A 22,963-nucleotide genomic window follows, 5' to 3' on the forward strand; every position below is an offset into this window, starting at 1 on the left:
AATAATCTGAGAAGTCTGGGTACAGATTGGGGATTTCTGCATTTCCTACAAAGTTTTAAGGCTGCTGCCCACAAAGGTCTCATCATCAACAGCTATTTTGAATTATAAGCAAAATATTCCACTACTGGATGACCAGTTTGACTTCTGTATAAATTACAGCCTACACTACAAAGTTAGCATACACAAACACAGCAATGAAAATACATTTAGCTATTTGTTACCTCTTGATACCCACAAGCACGGTTCAGGAAACCCAAGTAAACAAGATGTTTACCATGGCATTCATCTCACTCAACCTTCTCTTTAAATGCAATACACAACTATTCTGCACTGTAGCATCCGTTCCACATTCTCGCAATGTTTGGCTCTCTAAGAGCATGTCCATCTTTGAAATTATAACAAAGGTTTTTCCTGCTCCCCTTTTGTTAGAATTCATGACAGCCCTTCATATAATGCAGCAGGTGCCGAAGAAAAATGCGTTTCTATTAAGTCAGGAATGTCACTGCTTGGGTCGTGAGACAGCAGGCAGACCTTCATTTTTGCAAAAGTTCTCTCCGGGGAAAACCATCAGCACATTTTATTTCCACGCTATCAACTCACTCTTATCACAGACCATAATTTTTCCAAGACAGCCATTCGAGTAAGGCCTCAGCTGAGGAAACATGAAATCAGACATTTTCTACTAATAAAGTGTCAAATACAAGTTAAAAAAAAGTGCACCTCACTATTCTATTAATGGTAATTTCCAAACAGACCCAGGAACCAGGTGCCATGTTTTTATATAAGCCCTCAAGGAACTGTACACTCTGAAAAATCACAGCGCAAAAAATTGAAAGGATCACTGTATCAAAAGCAGCAACAGAAGACAGTCACTAAAGCTGAAGTACAGGCAGGTTCCTGGGCACTGCAAGGAATGGCAATTCACCTCTGCACACAGACGCAAAACCTAATTCCTACTGCACTTACATGGCATTAAGTTCTTATTCTTTTATCAGAAAAAAAAAAAAAAAAGCAGAATACCTTCTTCCTCTTCCCAAACTCATACTTGGTCATTGATTTCATACCACAATCATAAAGAACAGAACTAAACATCAAACTAAGGACGTTAAAGTATTTATTTTAAGAACATTGATAAAAAATAACATATCTTCAATACTGTACATTTTTTGATAATACACAGAAAGGAAGGTTAGTTAAGCCGTTAGTTAAACCTTGCTTGCTGCATCATACTGGTAAGCAAGTAAAAATGCCCAAGGAAAAACCTCTAGGAAAAGAGAGGAAGTAAATCACATCATGGAGAAGAATAAAAGGTTAACAAAATACTTAGTACACAGGGTCTGGCTGGGATGGATTTAACAGTCTTCACAGTACAGTCTGCACGGTGCAATGTTTTGTGTTTGTGGCTAAAGCAGAGCTGATCACACACCAATGCTTTGGCGTTTACAAAGTGTCAGGGTTTCTTTTTCCCCCCAGTCCACCCCTACCAGCAAACAGGCTGAGGCTGTGCAAGGAGGTGGAAAGAGAGAAGTTGGGACAGTAGGTGCAAACCAATTCAAGGGACAGTCCATGCCATACAACATCACACTCAGCAATAAAACCTGAGAGGAATGTGTTTTGGTGGGAATTGGCCACTACACAGATTGCTTCTGGAAAGTGGTGACTGCATCACCCTTTTCCTTTTTTTTTTTTCCCCCCCCCCCTCCCTCCTGCATCCTTCACTTACTAACCTGTCATAATCTTGACCCATAGGTTTTCTCACTTGCACTGTTCCCATTTTCTCCCTCGTGCACTGCAGGATGGGAAGCAAGCAAGTGAGCAGTGCTCAAGTGTTGGCTGGGTTCAAATCACCACGCTCACTCCATCACAACTACAGAACATTGGCAACTTACAAAAAAGCATACAAAAGAAGTGTTCACAGAGGCTGATGTTCCTTCTTAAAAGTAGGTGCATACACATCTAGTCACATTCTACATTCATTTCAAGAATTACCTTCTGCCAATTTTGTTAACTGAAGTAATTTCTTTTTTCAAAATCAGTGATTTTCACAACTGCACTTAATTACTCAAAAAGAAATAAGCTCCCCTCATTAAGCCCTTAGACAACAGTTTAGTAGTTTTGAAGACCGTTTCCCAAAGGGATAACAAGAAAATCACTCTCATGTTATGGTGGTACATAAGAATGTGCCTGCTGTAGTTCCACCTACCTCAGTACCAACATCAGTTATTTCTGCTGTGTGAAGCTATGCTCCCTTACTGCCTTCTATTTTTATAAAAACAGATACAATAAAGGAAAATCTTTATTTAGGAACACAGGAAGAATGGTTTAGGTGGGAGTTGATGCTGAATTTAAGTACTTGATTGTGACTGCTAACCGTCTAAATTGGGTAACAGAAGACAGTTTTAAGAGGAAGAAAGTTAATGTTTCAAACATGTTAATATAATCAGCACACGTTTCTACAACAAACCATTTATAAGAAAAACAGTTCTATATGGATAATATATGGATAAAAGATAGAGACACGTATTTCATGAAATCTCCACCCACACCTAAGTTTTATAACCAGTGGGAGGAGGTGGGGAGCCATCTTCAGAAATAAAAGACAACCTCAAAGAGCAAATGAAAAAAAGCAACAAAGGAAACCACCATAAACCTACAATCTTTCTGTATTTTGGAGCTACATGTCCGAAGGAAGGTGCACAGCTTTATTCATTCTCAAATCTGCTGTATGGATTATCAGATTCCTGGAGAAGACCTGCAAAACAAAAACAAAACTGCATTTATCATTTCTTTTATCATGAATGCTTTATCATAAGCATTGCTTAGGCTTGTGTTAGTGATCTCACTCCAACTGATACTATGTATGTAATGAAACTAAAAGGAATTTTTGTCTTGTGAGAAATGGTCTATCACCCAGACACTCAAGTAAAATAACGAAAGTGCTACTAAGCCCTCTTAATTCTCAGACTATGCTCATCAATGGGTATTTCATGGTTTAACAGAGAAAATATTTCTACAAGAAAAGTCCTGTGGAGAACACATTTCTCATTTGTGAGGTACTGTCCACAGAATGCATCTGAAAGAGACAGCTCTACAAAACCTAAGTACAGGGCTGGCTCAGGAAGCGCAGATTCAGATGAGTCAGTTTATAAATTCAAGTTACACAATCACCACCCTTTCAGATGTAGGATACTGCTATTTTGTCTTAACTCTGCTTCAAATCTGCACAATAATTTGTCACTTCCAGCCATTTAGGGCATTTCTGCAACAGGACAACAATCTCTAGGAACAAATGAAGATCATCCCTGCATTCAATAAAACCACCAGGGACCAAAACAAGAGCACCACTTAATCCAAGTGTCAGCATGTTTCCATCACAAAGACTCCTGATGTTTTAACCAGAACACTGTCAGAAAACACTGAAGCTACCCAATTATACCGAGTGACTGGATTTGCTTATCATCTTCTTGAAAGGTTAGTTGAGCAATCACTGTTCCATACAGCAATTATTTCAAAAGGATTTTAAACCACACACCGGATCTGAGCTAGGCAGAAGCACATACTGAAAATAAGGAGTCCTGTAAGAGTCGAGAGGCTGATCTGAAGTTGTGAAAAGACAGAGCAACTCTCTTTTATACCAATGTTTTTATACTGCTGCCTGGCAAGCCTGGACTCTCTACCTCATTTACTTGTGATACAGAGAGAGAAGACAGCTAAGCCAAACAGTCCCAATTCACAAATATTCACACTCACAACAGTAGATGAGACTACACTAGTCATCAGCCAGTCATGTAGGCACTCCTCATACATCTTTTATTCAAAAGTACCGAAGGCAGACTATACTTGACTGCCTTGTTGCTTTTCTTTCAAACTAACAGCACATTTTATGATGCCAAGCAAGCAGTGTGTCTGATTATCGTATCTAACTGCACCTGAGTACTTGATAGGGAAATGCAGTATTAAGGAACATGCACAAAAATTCTTATGATTATTCAAATTGCAAGGATTTCAAGCAGACCATTTCTAAGAAGTTAAAACCAGCCCTCTTATCTGACAGCTGTTACTTGCCTAAGAATGGGTCAGTCACCTTTATAAAGCTTCAATCAGGTAGAAAGAAAATCTAGTTACCTGACAGAGTACGTTGTATTGAAGGCACTGCCCCTTCCTATAATTATTCAGAGAAAGGGGCCTTTTAGGCATTTGTGCAGGAATTAATGGTATTTTGAAACCCCAAAATTTTTTTTCTAATCTTTAAACTTGTAGAAGGCAGTGCCACTCATTAGCCAAGGTGCCAAATGTGAGAATAATCTTCCACAAAGTGGCAGAAGGTGCTGCTAGATGCCCTGGCAAATAATGATAACCTTAATTTTGAGCTTAGCTATTTAAAGGCCTCATAAACAGACAAAACGACAAAGATAATCAAAGAAGCAACTGGTTGAGTTACCTTGACCAGTGTCTTTGACCTGTTACAGCTACAAAACACATACCAAAAAGAAGTAACTATCTCCCTGAAAAAGGACAAATATGCACGCACACACACACACACACACACACACACCTATAGCTCTGCTGATTTTACTTAGTTTGTGTATCTTTCTGTACGTAGTCTGGTAAGCCTTTGTGTCTTTCCTATAATTCAATCTAAACAAATACCTTCCGATGTATGAAGTGCCAAGTAACACAGTAAAACCACAGAAATGTTCTCTTACAGCTCAAACAGCAGAGATTCAATGAAGTGGTGTTCCACATCCAGTACTGCCAATTTCCAGTTAATCAGGGGAAGATACACTTCATATATCATTTTCAAGAGGACAGCCTTATTTGCCTTCCCCCAACCTGCTCAGCCAAGAGCCATTTCACACTAGTCCTGAGAGTTCAAGTGAATGAGTCATTTTTGTTTGCTACTGCAAATGCATTTCTTTGTAGTGCTTCCTTTAATATTACTAAACTGACAAGCTTGATGATGAGCAGATACATTTTCCACATTTTAAGTTAACTTCAAGTTCTCTGATCTGTTTTATTTGTACAGTACTGGAATTGCTCAGGCTTTAAGAACTATGGATGACTCCCAGGAAAGAAGGTACAAGCCTGTCCTCTGAATGAGGATAATCACAGCAGTTATAACATTCAATAAACTTTGGAGCTCAATCTTGCTCTCAAATATGCATCCAGGCTTAAAGTTTCTTCAATCTTCAGTATTTTAAGTACATCACTAAATTGTATTAAGTGAGAAAAGAGAGAGAGCAACTCATCACTTGAATTAATTCTTACCAAAGACGTTGTCTCAGGTCTCAGTAAGTGGACAAAAGGGGAGACATGAAAAAAGCAGCATGACAGAAAGCTAATGTCAGCTGCCACAGCTGCTCTTAGCCACGATACTTAAAGAGGAGCTGCAAGCCTATGCTAATTGGATAGCATGCCCAGAGCAACTGGAGCTCACAGACTGCCTTGAACCAGACATGAAGGCTGTTTCACTTGGCAAAGGAGCAACTACCCAACTTGTAATTTACGCTCACAGGTTCAAAGCAGCTACACGCTTGAAGACTGAAGAGTTTTGTTTGCCATAAAGTCCCTTAAACATTACTGTAAACTTAAATACTGCTGTGCAGGACAATTGGAAGAAACGTGAGAATCTTACTTTTATTCATCTTCATTACCAGATTACTATTTGACCTACTTACCAGTATTTAAGTAGGACTAGGAAATTTGAAAGGCATATAGTCAAACATCTTTCCTTAGTTTGTATGAAATAAAGCCTCCCACTACATATATAACAACAAGGCAATTGTAGAAATTTAATAAGTCTTCCCAGCATGTTTTTATACTATATACCATGCTAACTATGCAATATCTCACCCTCATCACAACCAGCAATGCTGGAAAACAGAATCAAAAGAAATACTTACAAGACATTGTACACAACTCAAAAATTGAGCTGGTTTGCTATATGCTGCATATCTTCATTTCCTCTTTGACATTCAAATTAACAACCCTACTCTTAACATACAAGCTAAGCAGCTTCAAGTGTACAGCATTACAAGTTTCACTGTTATACATCCAGAACGCTAAAGAAGGTCAATATGAAGTATGCATACCAAATAGGAGAACATTTGATGAGACAAACTACTGAATATAAAAATCAATGTGCCACATCAAATAGAAGGATTGCTAAATTGGCTATCAAAACCTTTGCAGTACTGAAGTGGTTTGGAAGTCCAAAACCTCGAAAAGCAATCACTTTGTAAAAATAACAGATACAGAATCCTTCCACTAATACCAGGCAAAATCCTGAAAAAAAATAAAGCAGCTTCTTACTAATGAAATACTGAACATACAATAGCAGCAAATTCAGCAGCAATTAAGTTGTAGTTCCTTTGTGTGTTACGCAAGCTGCAGAGTACTCTGAATTCTACTTTAAAATTTTCTAAGAGTCAACATATAATTTGTGTAATCACACTGCATTCACATATGTGAGCAAATGAGAAATACTATCAAATTTTGCCACAAAGAAAGAATTCAAAGTGTGTACTCCTGGTTGCTAAAGCTCTCTATAGCTTCCAAAGCTCCCAAAGGACTGTGGCTAGAGTGACACCTGCAATGCATTATAAATGTGTAATTACCATTTAAATGGGGTAATGAAAGCTGGTGGATGAAATAGGAAAAGGCATTCCCTTAAAGCCAACCAAATACTGAAATTTCAGGCATGATCGTCTTAATCTACAGAGTCAGGTTAACAAAGTCATTGTCATTCTGCCACTCATCCATGCCTACTTAACTGAGAATCATCTCTGCAGTGAATAAGAGTGTAAAATAATCTAGCGTCTCTGTAATTATTTGCAGCAATTTTTATTAGATTATGTTTAATATGCTAACATATGTATTTGCTTGACAGCTAAAAATGAAGACAGAAGATTAAAGGTTACAGCTGGACTTACTGCGTTGTCCCACTGACTTATTTTGACAGCCACGTGTCTGCATGTTATCAGAATACAAGCTGTATAGATCAGCAATGATCTAGGAATTTCTTAAGTTGGATGTTTTGTCTTTCACCTTTCTTCAGTTACCCGCCTCCTTTCAGTATGTCCCAATGATTCATATAAGAGTTCAGTTTTCCTTTAGGGCAAACAATGAATGATTGAAATACAGGCCTCAAACATATCCGGTAACACAAATTAATCTCCGATTCCACAATAAAGCAAACCAGTCAACAAATAAACCTTACATAAAAAAATTTTCTACTCAAATCTGACAGTTAATTCAATCTTTTGTGGGTAAACTGCATTGCAAAGTCTAACTACAAGAAGGAACGGACATTCTTGATGCTTTGTGACAAAATACACCTTCCACTAACAAAGACTGCATGAACGTGATCCCAAATATGTTACTGACAGCCCAGCTTCAGCTGAGGGGCAAAATGACACTAACTCTCAGGATAGCTACAAGCAAGGTTTTGAATTTGGTACATGTATCCCAGAGGCACTGAATCACAGTTGTACTCTTCAGAAAACTCATGTATTTCAAGCAAGATTCAACCAAGCATTCCTGAAGTTAAGCACTCAGAGAGAAGCTAATCTTCACAAAGATGACCATCTTTTGGCCTTCCAGAGACGATCAAACTAAATATCACAACCAGAATAACTGAACACAGCTATTTGAAATCTCACTTAACCCCAGTGCAGTGCTTTGATATGCTAACTGCTATTCCAAAGTCAAATCCTAAGGCTGTTGGTTACTTAAAAAAAAAAAATTTGAAAAAGATTCAGACCTATTGAAACTGATGCCATCTGCCAACCACAGTTCAGTCACCCTACAAAACACTACAGGACTGAAGTTCATGACTGACGTCTAACAAGAATTCTTCTCTCAACAACATTCTTCAGCTTAAGCTTCACATTGATTTTTTTCTCTGTTCCAGCAGAATAGTGTACTTCCCAGGGAGAGATTTTCCCATACAGACCAAAGGTGTTATTTCCGCATCAGCCAGAGGACACACTGCATTGTGGACTCGTGGCATTGCCAGAGTCTGCCAATCACTTTAAGAGGAGGATAAATTAACAGTTTTGAGTGACTCTTCAGACCCCTCGAATCACCTTCTCTGACACTACAGGAATTTGCATAATAAGTGCAGGATAGTTTTAGCATATCTGTCTCTGAACACACAGTACTATTAACCCAATGAACAAGTCAAATGAAAACTGAAAGGACTGACAGGCCTAGATAATAGAAGTCTCCTATATGATGCACCAGGTCTCACAGCCTTGCAGTATGCATCTCCTACCGGATCACCATTCCACTTAACAAGAAACAAGCCACAAAAATTTGAATCACAGTTGTCTTTTTTTTTTTTTTTTAAGTTTGATTTAAAAAGCTGATTTTCTAGCCAGTCTGCCCTCCTTCAATAACCACAGGTCTAGGTCTGCTAGCAAATTTCAGACAGATTGTTTTGTTGAATTCAAGAACTTAAAAAATAAAAACACAACAGCACTCTTAGGAAGATGCAGAAAGAATTTCTTACAATATATTTAAACACCTACCCTAAGCAAACAACCCATTCAGCACATCTGCTCTCACCCAGTTGGAGAATTTGCACCAGAAGAGAACAAGAACATAAACAGCAATGAGATCAGGTGTTCAGGTGGCAGAAGACACAAGAGTAGGAAATCAGGTTTGATTAGTTCTGCTACTCATAAAGCAGCATGCCTCCACTGTGAATTTTAAAAATAATTAGGAGAAGGGAAAAAATAAATTTAGATACTGAATATATCACATACCATACTTCTTACGTATTTCATCATGCTTCTGTTTTCTTTCATGTTTCCTGCAACAGATAAAGGCATCAGAAGAACATTCAGACTATTTTAAGCTGTAAGCAAAATATGATAATTTGTTAAAAATATACATTTTTTAAAAGTATTTGTCAGTTATGTTTCTTAAAGACAGGATTCTCTATAAGTTCTCCCTAACCATTTCTTCACTAAAAATACATTTGCAAGCACAACAAATCGATCTTTTTTCTATATGTAAGTGACGTACCCAGATGTATGTACATATACACACAAGAATCAAGGAGCAATACTAGAAGACTCCCTAAGGTTTTCCAGCTAGGAATATAAATATAAAATTTAGCTGTGAAGACAGCATGCTTCAGAATCATGAATCAATATAATATTTTCATGAAGACAAAAGGTGATGCATTATTGCTTTATTTAAGCAGCACAGCAAGTGTGAGAACTAGCAGTTTCTATGATTTAACACTGTATTGAAGCAGAGAAAACACTAAAATATTGCAATATTGTAAAAAAAGAAAAAAAAAATCTAGTTACGTTGTCTAAGTTTTCAAGACAGTATCTAACACTACCAAACTTTAGCCATTTCCAGAAACCAAATACCTAATCAGTTAATTTCTACTCTCTCATCCCTCTCTCCCTTGCAAAGGTATGGAGGGAAAAACGAAGGAAGATATTAGACACCAGCTGTCAACCACCCTCACTGCCCACCACTGCGAAGTAGCAACATTTTTAAGATACCTACTTGTGTTTCTACTTAACAATGTAACAGTGTTTAACAGTGTTTAACATTTATAGTTCTGAATTTAGATACCAACATATTCCCAGTTAATAGAAGATCATGTTTTCTCAGTAGCTTATTGGTCAAAAAAGACTATTAATGTACTTTAGAGTTTGCTACTAGCAATCCCTTCTCATTCAGGACTCACAGGAAACAAGTTAATAGGCAGGGAGAGGTGTTCTGGCCTGCTCTCAGCTTTTTTCCACAACCCTACCAAGCTCTCTCTGGGTACTAAACAAGTACGTGGGTTCAGAACACATGAAATACCCCAGGGCTGCTGTTATGTTTTGTTCTGCAATGGGAACAGTGTACCTGTTCCATAGACAGTCCTGACACAAGCCAGGAAAGAGAGCTGCTGCTCCAAGACTGCAGCAATCATTCTGGCAGGGCAGCCTGCTTCCAGCAAGCCTTGTCCCCAGGCTTAGTTCAGGAACAGATTCAGTCTTAGCTCTGCCTTGTAAATTATCCAACACCACTTCCTCTGCGTGCACAGCAAAGTATGCATTCTTGAAGCATCAGATTTCCTGAAGATTAACCATGTTAATAATTTGAAGATGACATACAGATCACAGTAGAGACGTTATGGTATACAGCTATTCCCCATGTCCCTGGTCATGAGCCATTGCTTTAGAATACACATTAAGTGTTCATTTCACTGAATATAGGATATATGTGGCCTAAATAAGTTTAGCACAACAGGACACATGGTTTTGACATACAACAAAATGCTCACATTCCTCACAGGATTCTCTGAGAGGATTCCCTTTTAGTAGAAAACCACTTTTCCCTCTGTTGTTCTTCATCTCAGCTTCATCAATCCCAATTTTCAAAAAACTCAAATGAACAGAATAACAGTGGAAGGGTGAATAACAAGCATAGCAACACATCATCTACATATTGCTGACACTGGAATTTCTGACTACTAGCAGTACTATTTTGTAGAGGTCAAATCTTGATGTTAGACAGGGTGACAAGGAATGAATGAGGGACACAGCTTGTCAAGGTTCTTGATGAAAAACTGGGATCCATATTAGTACATCAAAAGATATGTGTTAGTCTTATCAAATCATCCCAAGCAGTTTGCTATCTGAAGAACATTTCATAACAACTCTACAGGTATTCATAATATCAGAAAAGTTATCTTAGAGGATCTCTCATCATGTCTTTTTAAAAGCTTGCTCATAACAGTCAAAGCACAATGATCATCACACAACTATGTGAGGTTTTCCCTAAAGAAAAAAAGCAGCAAAAAGTAACAAAAATCATAATGCAAACAATGTAAAGTGGTGTACTTCCCCCACACACACACATCAAAAGAATTTCAACAAAAAGAATGAAAAAAAGACATACAGATTTTTTATATGCATTCTATGCTTTTTTTCTAGTGAGCTTGAGAAATCATAGTGTCCCGAACTTTAAAACATCTGTAGTTTGATTGTTCATTGTATTTCCCAAGAAAGCACAATTATCAGATAGTATTGGAGGAAGCTTCTCAACAGCTGAATGTAACAGTCTGCCAATAGACAAATGCTGACATAATTGTTTGTAGCAAGGTGGGTTTGGATATCTGTACTCCGTCACATTGATTCAAGTAATAGAAGATAACAAGAAAATAACAATAGTTGGCTACCTGTGAATAAATACTTCCTGGGATGTTTCACTTATTGAAAAAAGCCTTTTTTGAGGGCAGGAAACTATCAATGACTTATAGGAAAGTTTGTGAGAACTAAGTCTGCAGATTGACACAACTGTTTCAAACTGAGACAAAAGATGATAAGATAGAAGAAGGATATGAATATAATGGAAAATCCCCTTAACGGAACATACAGAGAAGCATATCACTAGCACAGAAGTCCACCACTTATTACAATAAATAGTTAACCTAGTCACCACTGCTAGATCAGCTGTCGCGATTAGTCTTAAGAACGTGCACCCTTTTATAACAAGACTCAGATTAACAAATTTGTAAGTGTCAAGCTGGAGTAACTGCACAGCTGTGGCAACATGCTCCACACTAAGGTGTCAACATGTGGAGTATTCCCATATGAGAAACTTAATGCCTTCATTCAAAAGCTCCCCAATGGGTCTCACCTGGAAGTAAATCTTTCCTCCCTGCAGTCCCTACTCATACTAGCAGTGAATCTAAGCTCAAAAGAAAATGGCAGGCAATGGCCAGGCAGTGAAGGCGCCCACTTGGTATCTTACTGGTAAGATCAAAGAAGGAACTATGATTCAAAGAGTACATAGTGCAGGTAAGTATCATGGAGTATCATGGCCTTACCTATAAAATCTGTTTATCTAAAAAATACTGAACAACTAGTCACTGGAGAACTAAGGTATAAAAGCCTCCATCCTGAAAAGTGCTTCTCTCACTGAGCAACACTGTATCAAGGCTGACTCTTGGTAGCACTATTAGCCTTATACTTCTTTCTACACAGTGCAGTTTTCACAGAAATAGAAATGTGGGATTGCATAAAATAACACCTGAATGAAAGTTTCCTACCTCTAAGCAGAAGTTCTGATATTTACCTATCATATTGTCTACCTTTCTTTTAAAAGAAAGCAAACAAATTGTTAAATGACTTCAAAAAGAGGTTTTCACCCCTGAAACCCAGCCCCAATGAGGCATTAACTTGTGCCACAGACAGGCATCAGTCCAGAGTAGAGACTAGGGCAAGACTTCAGACACAACCCTCCCATTTGCTCTCACCTGGCAGAGAGCTCAGAGCATTTACTACAGTAATCATCAACCTATCAGAGGTTACAGAAATGCTAGCTCCTAATTCAGCCTGTAAGTCTCACATTGAGCATAGTTCTTTAGAAGTATGACACAGTCAAGGAAACTTCACAGTATCTCCATCAGAGTCTTTGTTAAGCATTCTATGTATTCCTTAGAAAGGCAGAATACTCCCATGTTACTGCAGGCGTGCAGCTATACATCAACCTGCCATGACTTACCTCTGAAGAGACTGCAGTCTTCGTTCCTCTCTCTTTCTAGCTAGCTGTTCTTCTTCTTCATCTGGTCTACTAGAAGGCGTATGAGGAAGAAAAATCAACTTCAGTGCTAAACAATCCGTGTTTAGTCATTTATGCTATGTAAAATTTAATTTAATTGCTGAATAATCGAAAAGTTTGTAGAACTTTAACATTTTATTACACCCATATGATTTGTTCATTGTAGTAACATGCCAGGACAATTTAAAGCCTCAGACACGTCACAGACCATTCCAGAAACAGGGATCCTACTTGCTATTTCCTCTGTGTGTCGCCCCCATTTAGAGTAAGCCAACTGCACACATACGTGCACAGTTAAGTTCATCGCTGCTCCTTGAAAGAAGACTGATGGCTCATAAGCTTTTGGTGTCAGGACAATTTATCTTTCCTAACAACCATTGCTATCCAATCTCAAGTTGCCCTCAGGAAAGCTGTCTGAATGAACTGTCTCATCAGCTGCCTGCCTTGTTACAGAGTAAGCAAGGACTTACCTGAGTGTATCAGCTGTGTGAATTTGGGAAATGCTGAGTCTACAAGGTACATCTGAGCTCTGTGCACAGATACACTCTACTGAATGCGTGTACTGAAATTGCATAACACAGTAAAGAGTTGCAGCATACAGCCTTTTTCTGCCATTAGGAAAAGCTTTGTGGCTTGCTTTGAGAAAGCTCAGCTTCCCTTATTCATCAGCTATATCATATGAGAACTGTAAGTCTCCAAAATATGCTAAACAATATTTGTTTGTTAATTGTTTGACAGAATTAAACTACAATTCTTCAGGACTGGTAACGGACACTCGCCATACTCTTCTAGAAGCTGATCATTTTTCAGAACCAAGCATACTACCTGGAGATGGAATGTTATTAATACCTGCAATGCTAACACATCTGCTAATAGTGAAACAGTTACAATGCCATACATCTGCAGCAACCAATACACAAGTTAAGCAAGAGTGACATCCAGTGGTTAATTAGAGCATGTCTAATGTTTTAACATGAAAAAGGAGGTCAGAACTAGTAATCTGAACTCAATTTTCCCACCTGTTCCATCAATCTATCCACGTTTGAATGCATAAGATGTTTAAATGCAATCCACCAATTCAAACTCCACATTGCATTTAATGTACAAATTTTCCAGCCCCTGCATTTTTGTTACCATTTAAAGTTAGAAAGTCTAATAATACAGAAAACAGGAGGAACACAGTAGAAAACAGCAGGTTCTCTTTATTAGAAAACTATGCTAGATCCTTTTGTCTGATTAATTAATTCCCCATATTTGCACACCCAAGAAGACTAGAACCTTCTATTCACAGGTATCCTTCTGTAAAACTACCTTACTGGAGACCCCGATGCCTTCTTGATCGTCTCACCTCACATGGGTCTTGCAAAATAGAAAGCCACCAAATCAATGAAAGGATGGCATAGGGTTCAGAGAATGTATTTATTCCCTATAACTAAAAAAGCATCAACTTCTGATTTCTGGACATTGCCAAGAAATTAAGTTTTCCATCAAATTCAGGGAGTTTGAAATGAACAATCACTTTTTTTTAGGGGGAGGGGTGGATAACCTGAAGTAGTTAAGGTGAAAGTTTATTTTAGTACAGTTTCATGAATAATTGCATCTCAAGTACGTGGAATAAAACTCAAAGTCCAAGCACATAGTAAAAATAACAATGCAACAATATCCTAAAAGCCAAAGGATTTCTGTTGTAGGGACGGAGTCTGATGCTGCCTTCTAAAACATTATATAACTGTATAGTTGTGAACTCTCAGAAGGAATGCTGATGCTTCTGAAAACCCAATAAATCAACAAAACAGACCGAATACTACACTTCTGCAAGTTTTCATTTGTCCAATTTATACCTAGCTTTTTTGATGGAAAAGGAGTCCTTGAATCTCAGAAGTAGAGGGCAAAAGAATTCCTGTTGAGAATGAGTGGGTTTAAAGCTACGAATACCTCAGACTGCAGTGTAATAATACATTCTGAATCTTCCTGAAATAAGCCGGACCCCACTTTGACAAGACCTTTAAATCCTCTAAGTGTCAAAAGATTAAGCTTGACACCTTTGGAGTAGTGACATAAGATGACTCTCAACTAACCCTCCATTTTTAGAATGAAATGTTACAGCAGTGATTGACGACTCAGCTACTAAAACTGAAGTCTGACACAAATCTCTTTTTTCACAGGAATCAAGCTCTATTTGTTTGCATGTCAGCCACAGGAGCCCACACAGTTCTTCTGCAGAAGAAGCTGACAGATCTTACATAAAATCTAAAGCAGTTTTATGCAGTCCTCAGGGCTTATCAGCACAGGGCTATGGAGCTAGCAATTTTTGTACTGGGATGGATTTGCACTAGGACAGACCAATCTGCCAGCACAGCAGGTACATGCATCTTTAAGGAAAAGAATTACCTTTTTTTTTTTCCCCCCTCGTGAAAGCCACAGATGTATAATTTGTCTCTGGATTGAAGGACAGCACTAAACAATGCTCAAGTGCATAAATTCTAACAAAATCAAACAAGGACGATGAATTACACCTACCTGAAATAGCACAGAAATCATTTCAGATCAAGAAATGAGGGCCCAAATTTCATTCACAAGAGAAATCCCAAAGCTGGAACTGGAACCCAGAAACCTAAAACTCTAAAATTCACTGATAGTAAGGAGAATAATGTGATGCCCCAATAAGCACGGCCTTCCAGGTGTTTCACAAGGAAATAACCACTTGTCACTTCAGATGACAGCACTGAGTTTTTGAGTTTGCCAGCTGCTCATCAACTAATACCCCCTCCTTCAAAAGGACGTTAGCCAATTAAAGTAGTACAAAAAAAAGTCAATATGCTTTCAAATTGGAAGACTCTTAGTATGTTGGCATGCAAAAGGTTGGGGTTTTAGTTTTGTTTCTGGTGCATCAGCAGGTAGGGAAGACCAGCAGCCAAAGTCAGTGAAGAAAACAAACACACATACTTACCTCTTGAAACGTTTTCTGCAGTAACAGCAGTAACAGCAACAGACTGCTATGGACACCAGAATGATTCCAGCTACTACAGCTATGGCAATAATTAAAGCCTCAAAGTTTACTGAAAAACATGAATATATTTAACTTGTTAAACTCCAGCATTAACATTTATCTTCCTGATAGTTCCCTCTCATTCCCAAGCCTTTTTTCAGCTCCATGCACAAAAAATAAAAACCAACACGTTAATCTAATCAGAACTCCACATCACATTAGAATTTTGCTATTATGCATTATCTACACTGAGGAAAATTTTTTTATTTTTTTATTTTTATTTTTATTTTTTTTTTTACACATTCAAAACTGTTACAACTCATTCTGTAATACTTTATATTATACCTATCTTCCAGTGCAGTTGCACAGGTCTGTCCTCCCAATAACTACTTCAGTCACTGTACTGTGACCAAAAAGCAGCTACGTAGATGCAGCAGTGTACGTACATTATGGGCACCAGCAGTTGATAATGCATTAATATTTTATTCCATAAAAAACAGTAACTGGAAGCTGGTCATTTGTTTTTGAATGTTGAGAGCTGCAATACTCACCTTTCTTTTCAGCAAAACTGAGCCAATGCCCGTCTCTTCATTTTATTTGCAAAAAAGAAAAATTAAGATGACTGCGCTCACAGATTAATTGAGTTTCCTACTAAATCTGAAGTGGAGAGCCTCAATAAGAATAGATCACAGAAGCACAGAACTGTAGGGGTTGGAAGGGACCTGAGGAGATCATCAAATCCAACTCCCCTGCTAAAACAGGTACCAGCAACAGGTCACACAGGTAGGCATCCAGATGGTATCGACCACAAGGTACTGCTGCATAGAATTCATAAAAAGATCTCTGAAGCAAAACACATCTTTTTCTGACTTTTTTTTTTTTTTAAACTTCTACCACTTTTGCCAGGAATGTACTCCATTACAATGTTTTAATTCTGTGTTTAAGCTTCATCCAGTCCAGAAACACAAACCACACAAGCTAGAAATCCTTCCTCCTTTAAAAAAACCAACAACCTACCTGTCAAAAGCACCCTTAGTATCAGTAAAACCCTTAATGACTACTTTGCAAAAAGATGCAGTACAAGTGTCCTTCCCTACTGGGCCTAGCTGGGATGGAGTTAACTTTCTTCACAGCAGCCTGTACAGTGCTGTATTTTTATTCAGAATTTTGGCTCAAATAGTTCTGATAACACACCAGCTTTTTGCTATTGCTGAACAGGTCTTGCTGAACATCAAGGCAGCTTTTTGTCTGAGTCTGCTAGGAGTGTGCAGAGACTGGGAGGGAGCACTGCCGGGACCTGTCCTGAACTGACCAAAGGGATATCCCACATTCCAACCATAACCACTGCCCTTCCCCATCCTGCCACAACCCTCCCAGTAAATTATCAGGGAAAAGCTGCAGTAAGTGGCAGCCTCATTTCAGACTGAGCATAGTTGTAGATGCATCCCAACCACAGAAGTAGAATTAGTACCTACTCCAGCAAACTCCCCATCGAGCATTTGAGAGTGAACACGACGAAGATGGTGGTAGAATGCTTCTTACAGGATAATCAATACAAGTGTTGTTGGTGAAACACCAAAGGCACTGTGCAAAACAAACAAAAAAATTATTGATCTTCAGAAAACAATTTATAACAATTAATTACAGAGCAATTTATAATCAAGTGCTCCTCTCCACAGACAAAAGTACGATACAGTATTACACACTGATAGCATCTTGTAGTATGGAACCTACAGAAGTTCTGGCACAATTCCAAAGTAAGCCTAATTTGAACTTTTTACTTTGAGATAAATATTTATACAGGTCTGAAGTCATTTTGGCAACACACTAAGGTACTCAGTACACTTGAATAAAAAGGTTTTGTGCTTATATTTACCAAAATTAACAATTGACCCAGTAAATCAAGTAAATAGAACGGAGAATCACATGAAGAGATGATTCTCTTAAGACATCAAGCAATATCTACACATTATCTCATGACAAATTTCTCAGTTTTTAAGTAAGGGTAATTTTATAGTAATAAGTACTCATTTTGAGTTAGCTGAGTTTCTGGATTCAGAAGTTCTAACCCAAACTCTTACACATTATTCCTTACAAAATAGTACGTTTACAATGAACTGTACCAGCGTACCCATGACAATAGCAGGATTCAGAACTTCTTGATAGAAATAAGAGAAAATAGGTACTCATCAACTCAGAAGACTAACTATACTTACTACAAAGATCAGATTATTTTGAATTATAACTCTATTTAAATGAATCAAATGACTACATTTTAGAGTTTGTTTGATTTTTACCTATTCACTAGAAGTTTAATTTTTTACTTTTATCTGCTGCTATTACCTACACAATCATCAACTTGCAACTTCTTCAACTACAGCAATTTACCTAATTCCAGCAATCCTTTGCTTTCATATAGCTCAAATGCTGATAGCCTTTTTCTTCTTTAAATGTATGCGTGAATTGTCTGAATTCATTCTAAAGTCACTTCTTCAAGGTTAACAGCTATGCTATTTCATCTGAATCATCCATCATTCTGTCATGGGCACAAGACTGGTCTCCATCATTGGTTTGACAGCTTCTGAGAATAATGTATCTGTAACTGCTACAGTGCCTTCAGAGCACATAGACATCTGAAGGACTTTTTCCTCCCACAAGGTGAACACGCAGCTCTCAGGTTAATAAGGTGGTGCTCATGTGCCAGTTTTGGTCCTCCCAGGCAGCAGCCACATGCCTATTTGAAGTGACAGTCACACCACTGGTAGTAATGAACATTTAATCTTCAGTGACCCATATTTCCTGTTTCCTACTTTGCATTTTTGGAGATGAAGAGTTCTTTACACAATGCCAGGTTTATAATGACAAATACAGTCCACCAGCCCACAACCAATGGCTACATCTATACAAAGCAATTTAATTCAGAAATACATAAGTGCATAAAACAAACATAAAACAGATAAGTTTGGATATTTCTCAATTTTCCCTTGTGCAAGTTTCGCAGTAACTTATGTAATTGCAGGACTCCTGAAACAATTCTTCCCAGTGAGAGGCTAGAACTGAAAACGCTCTTTCACACCGCAGGGGCAGGCAGACTTGGGTATTACTTTTTGAGTAAAGGACACAGAATCAAATTCCACTGATTTAAACGTCTTCATTACTACAGTCTCACTGGAAATCAAAACACTTTGCTACAGTGACCCAGCCTGGCAGTGGAGAGGCCAACACATCTGAACATCTACAAAGCACCAATCCAGTCTGCTTCAGTTGAAGGCACTGCACAGAACATCTCTAGAAAAAGGTATTTCTAGCTCGCTTCATTCATAGCTAGCTCTCATTGTCTGGATACAAGAAATGCAAGGCATTTTATCCACCTATGAGTCATTTTATCCAGCTCTCTTATAAGGTAGAAATACAACCAATGCTGCTCACAAACTGAGGGCAAGAATCAAAACCAGGAGCAGCAACTTGCTTGGTTGCATTGTGGAAGCACACAGAACCCACAGCAATGTGCAGCCCACGTTGTACTCAGTCAGTGCCCTCCAGCCAAGGCAGAGAAATACCCTCAGCAACTGACCAGAGCAGGGCACCTGGAGATGGAAAGTACAGCATGACATTCGGAGGGAAGAAGAACATCAAGTGACTACATCTACCAACTCAAAACCAGCCTACAACTCACTGATCTGGATCTCCTCCTATTAAGGGTAGCTTAACCAGGTTCATCATTCCTAGAAAACGAGAACAAAAAAAACCAAACAACCAAACAGCCAAGTGAACAGCGCACAACTCAGCTTAATAGGAAGTGGAGAAGCATCAAGTTCCCAGTAAAAAAAATAAAATAAAATAAATATACTTAAAATCTTACCGAAACATTTTTTAAACATTCTTCGCAGGACCTCTGGGAAAACTCTGAACATGCTAGAGAAGAAAAAGAAACACCACCACATGTATCACATTTATGTGTATTCAATAACATCAAATGTTTAAAGTGATACTTAGAGATTTTTCCCTCATACACACTACTAGGTACAAGCAAAAATTTTGATTATGAAAGGGATGATGTTGTTACAAAATGTAATGCTACTCTAGGAACTGGAAAAACAGTTTTGTTCTGCTTTATACACTTCTCTGGGCTGCCCAACTTAGAAGATCCACAGATCTCCCACCAGTTACGTGTTCCCCTCAACAGTAGAGAGCAGAATGCAACTTCTGTCAAGCTAAGGCACACGCAGCCCCCCAGTCCGCCTGAAAACAGCACTAAGTGTACAGGCACATAGAAAAAGAAAAAAGCAACTCTGAAGTTCCCAAATTCAAACAGATGTTTTCAAGGCACTATGATAATAACTTCATCGGGGAAAAAAAATCGTCAGGCACAGCATTACTACTAACAGTAATACATTTTTAGTTATTCATCAGTCACTTCTTCTATACTGACATGAAATAAGCATTAAGCATCTACCATAAAATGAAGAACTGCTTTTACATAGCATGCCTGGTTTACCAAGAAGCAGAAGCAGCATTTGATAAGCAGAATCATTCTTACTGAAGTGTTTTACCAAGAAGCAGGATTTGATAAGCAGTACCATTTTTACTGAGCATAACACATCTTGCACAGAGCTAACTACAGTATCAAGACTGTATTCTCACAGGGAAATAGATAAAAACTACTACTGTTTACACTCAATTTTCTTTTTTTACTGACTAGAATTCTGTCAGCACGTACAGGAATTGCAGCACCTTAATTACACGTATGACCTCACCTACTAGGGAATGCACTCACGGACCTGTGTAACAACAGAGATAAAGCACACAGGCTCTTCCTTCACAAAATACAGGCACAATGAAATGCACAGGCAATTTAAAAAAGCCTTTGTTTAAAAACATTGCTCCACCTCCCTACTATGCAGAAAAGCAGCATATACAAAGGGCTGTTTTTTTACTATTACTATTTTTTCCAAGGAAGACAAGGCTCTGAAACACTAAGAACTGCACTGTAGCCTTCAGCTCAGTGATCCTTTCAGGAGGAAGCTCCTACTATTCCACTGAAAAACAAAAAAGTACAACTGCTCAGGTAGTCAGAAACCTGCTCAAACTTACGTTATTCATGGATAGTTTGCATTAATTTGTTTTCTATCTACATCCTTCCCACCTGGCATAGTTAGAAAAAGTACTGTTTATTGTCCTTCAGGTTTCCTTTTATTCCAGTAATCAAGCCTTGTAGAACATCCCTCTTATAGGGACACTGGCAAGCAGAAAAACTTTGCAGCCCTGTTTTGTGCACATCCAACTCTGCAGAACTTCCACAACAGCAGCACAGCATGCCATGTCCTCCAGCCACAGACTGCCCACTGAACGGCCTTCTTGCTCTTCATGAGACCATCACTCTGATAACTGAGTCACCTGACAGTCAGCAAGGCCTTATGTTTTACCAACTACTTTGCTTTAGGATTAAAATAAGACTACAAAGCTACTGATATGACATAGCAATCCAGCCTTTCTTCTTAACTTAATCTTATTTCTACCACTTGTTCCTTAAAGGTCACTGAATCTTTTCACAGCACACTCTGTGCCATGAGCAACCTCCTAAAATCACATGAATAAAAACATACAAAAAGGGCAGCAAAGTTCCTTGGAAAGACAACTCAATCCAGTTTCTGTCTCAGAGTTCTTTGGTTTGGTTTATGCTTCTATCAGAAAGAGACTGATTAACAGGCAGCTGTTAGCAAGTTCCTTCCTAACTGCTGAGAAGCTATTGAGAAACAGGCAGCTCCCTTCCTCTGCTGCCCCAGGTCTCATCAAGTCAGATGTTTGTTCTCAGTCACAAACCCTACCATAAAATAAACCATAAAATAAAGTCATCAAATGGGACTTTAAAAGCAGGTGTCACGGACTGTATAGGATACCCGAATTTAATGCAGACTAACCCAACGTTTCTGCTCACACCACTCAAATACCAGGAAGCACTTCACCAACCGCCTTCCCAAAGCGACTATAACATAACCGACCCCAAGGCAACGAGCGGGATGGCACAGCACGCAGCCAGCTTCCTAGGCTATTTCCTCGTTATGAGACAAGAAACGGGCGGCACGCTCCCCAGCCAACAGCCCCCCAGACTCCATCCCCTGGGGCCGCCCAGCCCGCTCCGTGCCTCGGGGCTGCCCCGCCCCACCTGCGGCGGAGGAGGACGTGGGGGCGAGGACACCCGCCCCTCCCCAGGGCGCTTCCGAACGGCGCGCGGTGGCTCGGGGCGAGCTTCGCGCAGCGCGCAGTTCCCGCAGACCTTCGGCCGCCGCCTCCTCCTTACCGTGCGCCGGTGCCGGCGGAGTCGCGGTGGCGTGGAGCGCCTCGGCCATCCCGGCGCCGCTCCAAAGCAGCACCAGGCCCAGCAGCGCCCGCAGCTGCCGCGCGCCCATCGCCCCGCGCAGGCTCAGCTGGTGTGCAGGGCGGGCGCTGCGCCTGCTCCGTGCGGCCCGTGCTGAAGGCGCCCCACAGCTGTGCGTTTGGGTTGTGGCAGGGCGTGCGTTCTGCAGCTGAGCTTTGTGAGCTTCTCTATCACCTGGCTCCGGAAAGGGAGGCTCGACAGTGGGCAGTAGGTCAAGTGACAAATGCAGGTTCCTTAGTGCTGAATGATTGCTTCGCTTAGGAAACGAACGGTAAGGGAAGTACAGAATGGCAGGGGTTGAAAGGGACCCCGAGGTCCTTGAGTCCAACAGCCTGATAAAAGCAGGTTCCTACAGTAGGACCCCCAGGAAAGCGCCCAGACGTGTCCTGAATATCTCCAGAAAGAGAGGGAAACCACCACCTATTTCTGTTCCAGTGCTCTGTTACCCCCACAGGTGAACTTCCTGTGCTCTTGTTCTGCCACCGGGCACCACTGAAAACAGCCTAGTCCCATCCATTTGACTCCCAGCCTTTAGATGTTTATAAACATTGATAAGATTCCCCATTAAGTCTCCAGGCTGAACAGCCCAGGTCTCTCAGCCTTTCCTCATACAGGAGATGCTTCACGCCCTTAATCATCTTTGTCACTCCCTCCAAGAGTGGCTCTGACCATCACAGGCAGCAGTGATGCCCATTGCTTCTGACCCTCTTTCACATACTAGGTGGCATTTAGAGCACTTTTGTCAGTTGTGTCATTGTGAAATCAAATTTGCGAGTGTAGGGAGAGCAGCTCTTTGCTGTCTGAGTCATTGAAAATGCACTTGAGCCTTTGGGAGAAGTAAGAGTTCTTCACAGAGTTTGACTTTGCCACCCCCTTTGTCTTCAGACATCTGTTACACCTTACTGTGGAAACTAATCTCCCCGAAATCCCCCGCAGTAAGAGATGAGAAAAACATTCAGAGGGAAACTGGCTAACTGCTAGTAACTTAGGTGACTTAGAGAACAAATCTTGTCCCT

General features: G+C 39.6%; 1 protein-coding gene across 1 annotated transcript; it reads right to left on the bottom strand.

Annotated features, from left to right (window-relative positions):
* Positions 1-1,097: 1,097 nt before the first annotated feature.
* Positions 1,098-21,978, bottom strand: LOC122159374 (pituitary tumor-transforming gene 1 protein-interacting protein-like). The gene is made up of 7 exons (XM_042816893.1): positions 21,870-21,978; positions 19,431-19,483; positions 17,044-17,152; positions 15,530-15,638; positions 12,523-12,591; positions 8,769-8,815; positions 1,098-2,752 (listed from the first exon to the last, which is right to left on the bottom strand). The coding sequence occupies exons 1-7, from the start codon at positions 21,976-21,978 to the stop codon at positions 2,703-2,705; spliced, it is 546 nt and encodes a 181-aa protein (XP_042672827.1). The 3' UTR covers positions 1,098-2,702.
* Between the last annotated feature and the right edge of the window lie 985 nt (positions 21,979-22,963).

This window comes from Centrocercus urophasianus, unplaced genomic scaffold, assembly GCF_019232065.1.
Source record: "Centrocercus urophasianus isolate 14NV4802_14NV808 unplaced genomic scaffold, USGS_Curo_1.0 seq_16, whole genome shotgun sequence".
Lineage (NCBI taxonomy): Eukaryota > Metazoa > Chordata > Aves > Galliformes > Phasianidae > Centrocercus > Centrocercus urophasianus.

Coding starts and splice junctions, on each gene's coding strand:
- LOC122159374 (XM_042816893.1), bottom strand. CDS start 21,978: ATGGGCGCGCGGCAGCTGCGGGCGCTGCTGGGCCTGGTGCTGCTTTGG. Junction 15,639..17,043: donor TCGATGGGGAGTTTGCTGGA/GTAGGTACTAAT, acceptor CATGTTTTTCAG/TAAACTTTGAGGCTTTAATT. Junction 8,816..12,522: donor AGACTGCAGTCTCTTCAGAG/GTAAGTCATGGC, acceptor TATCTGTTGCAG/GAAACATGAAAGAAAACAGA.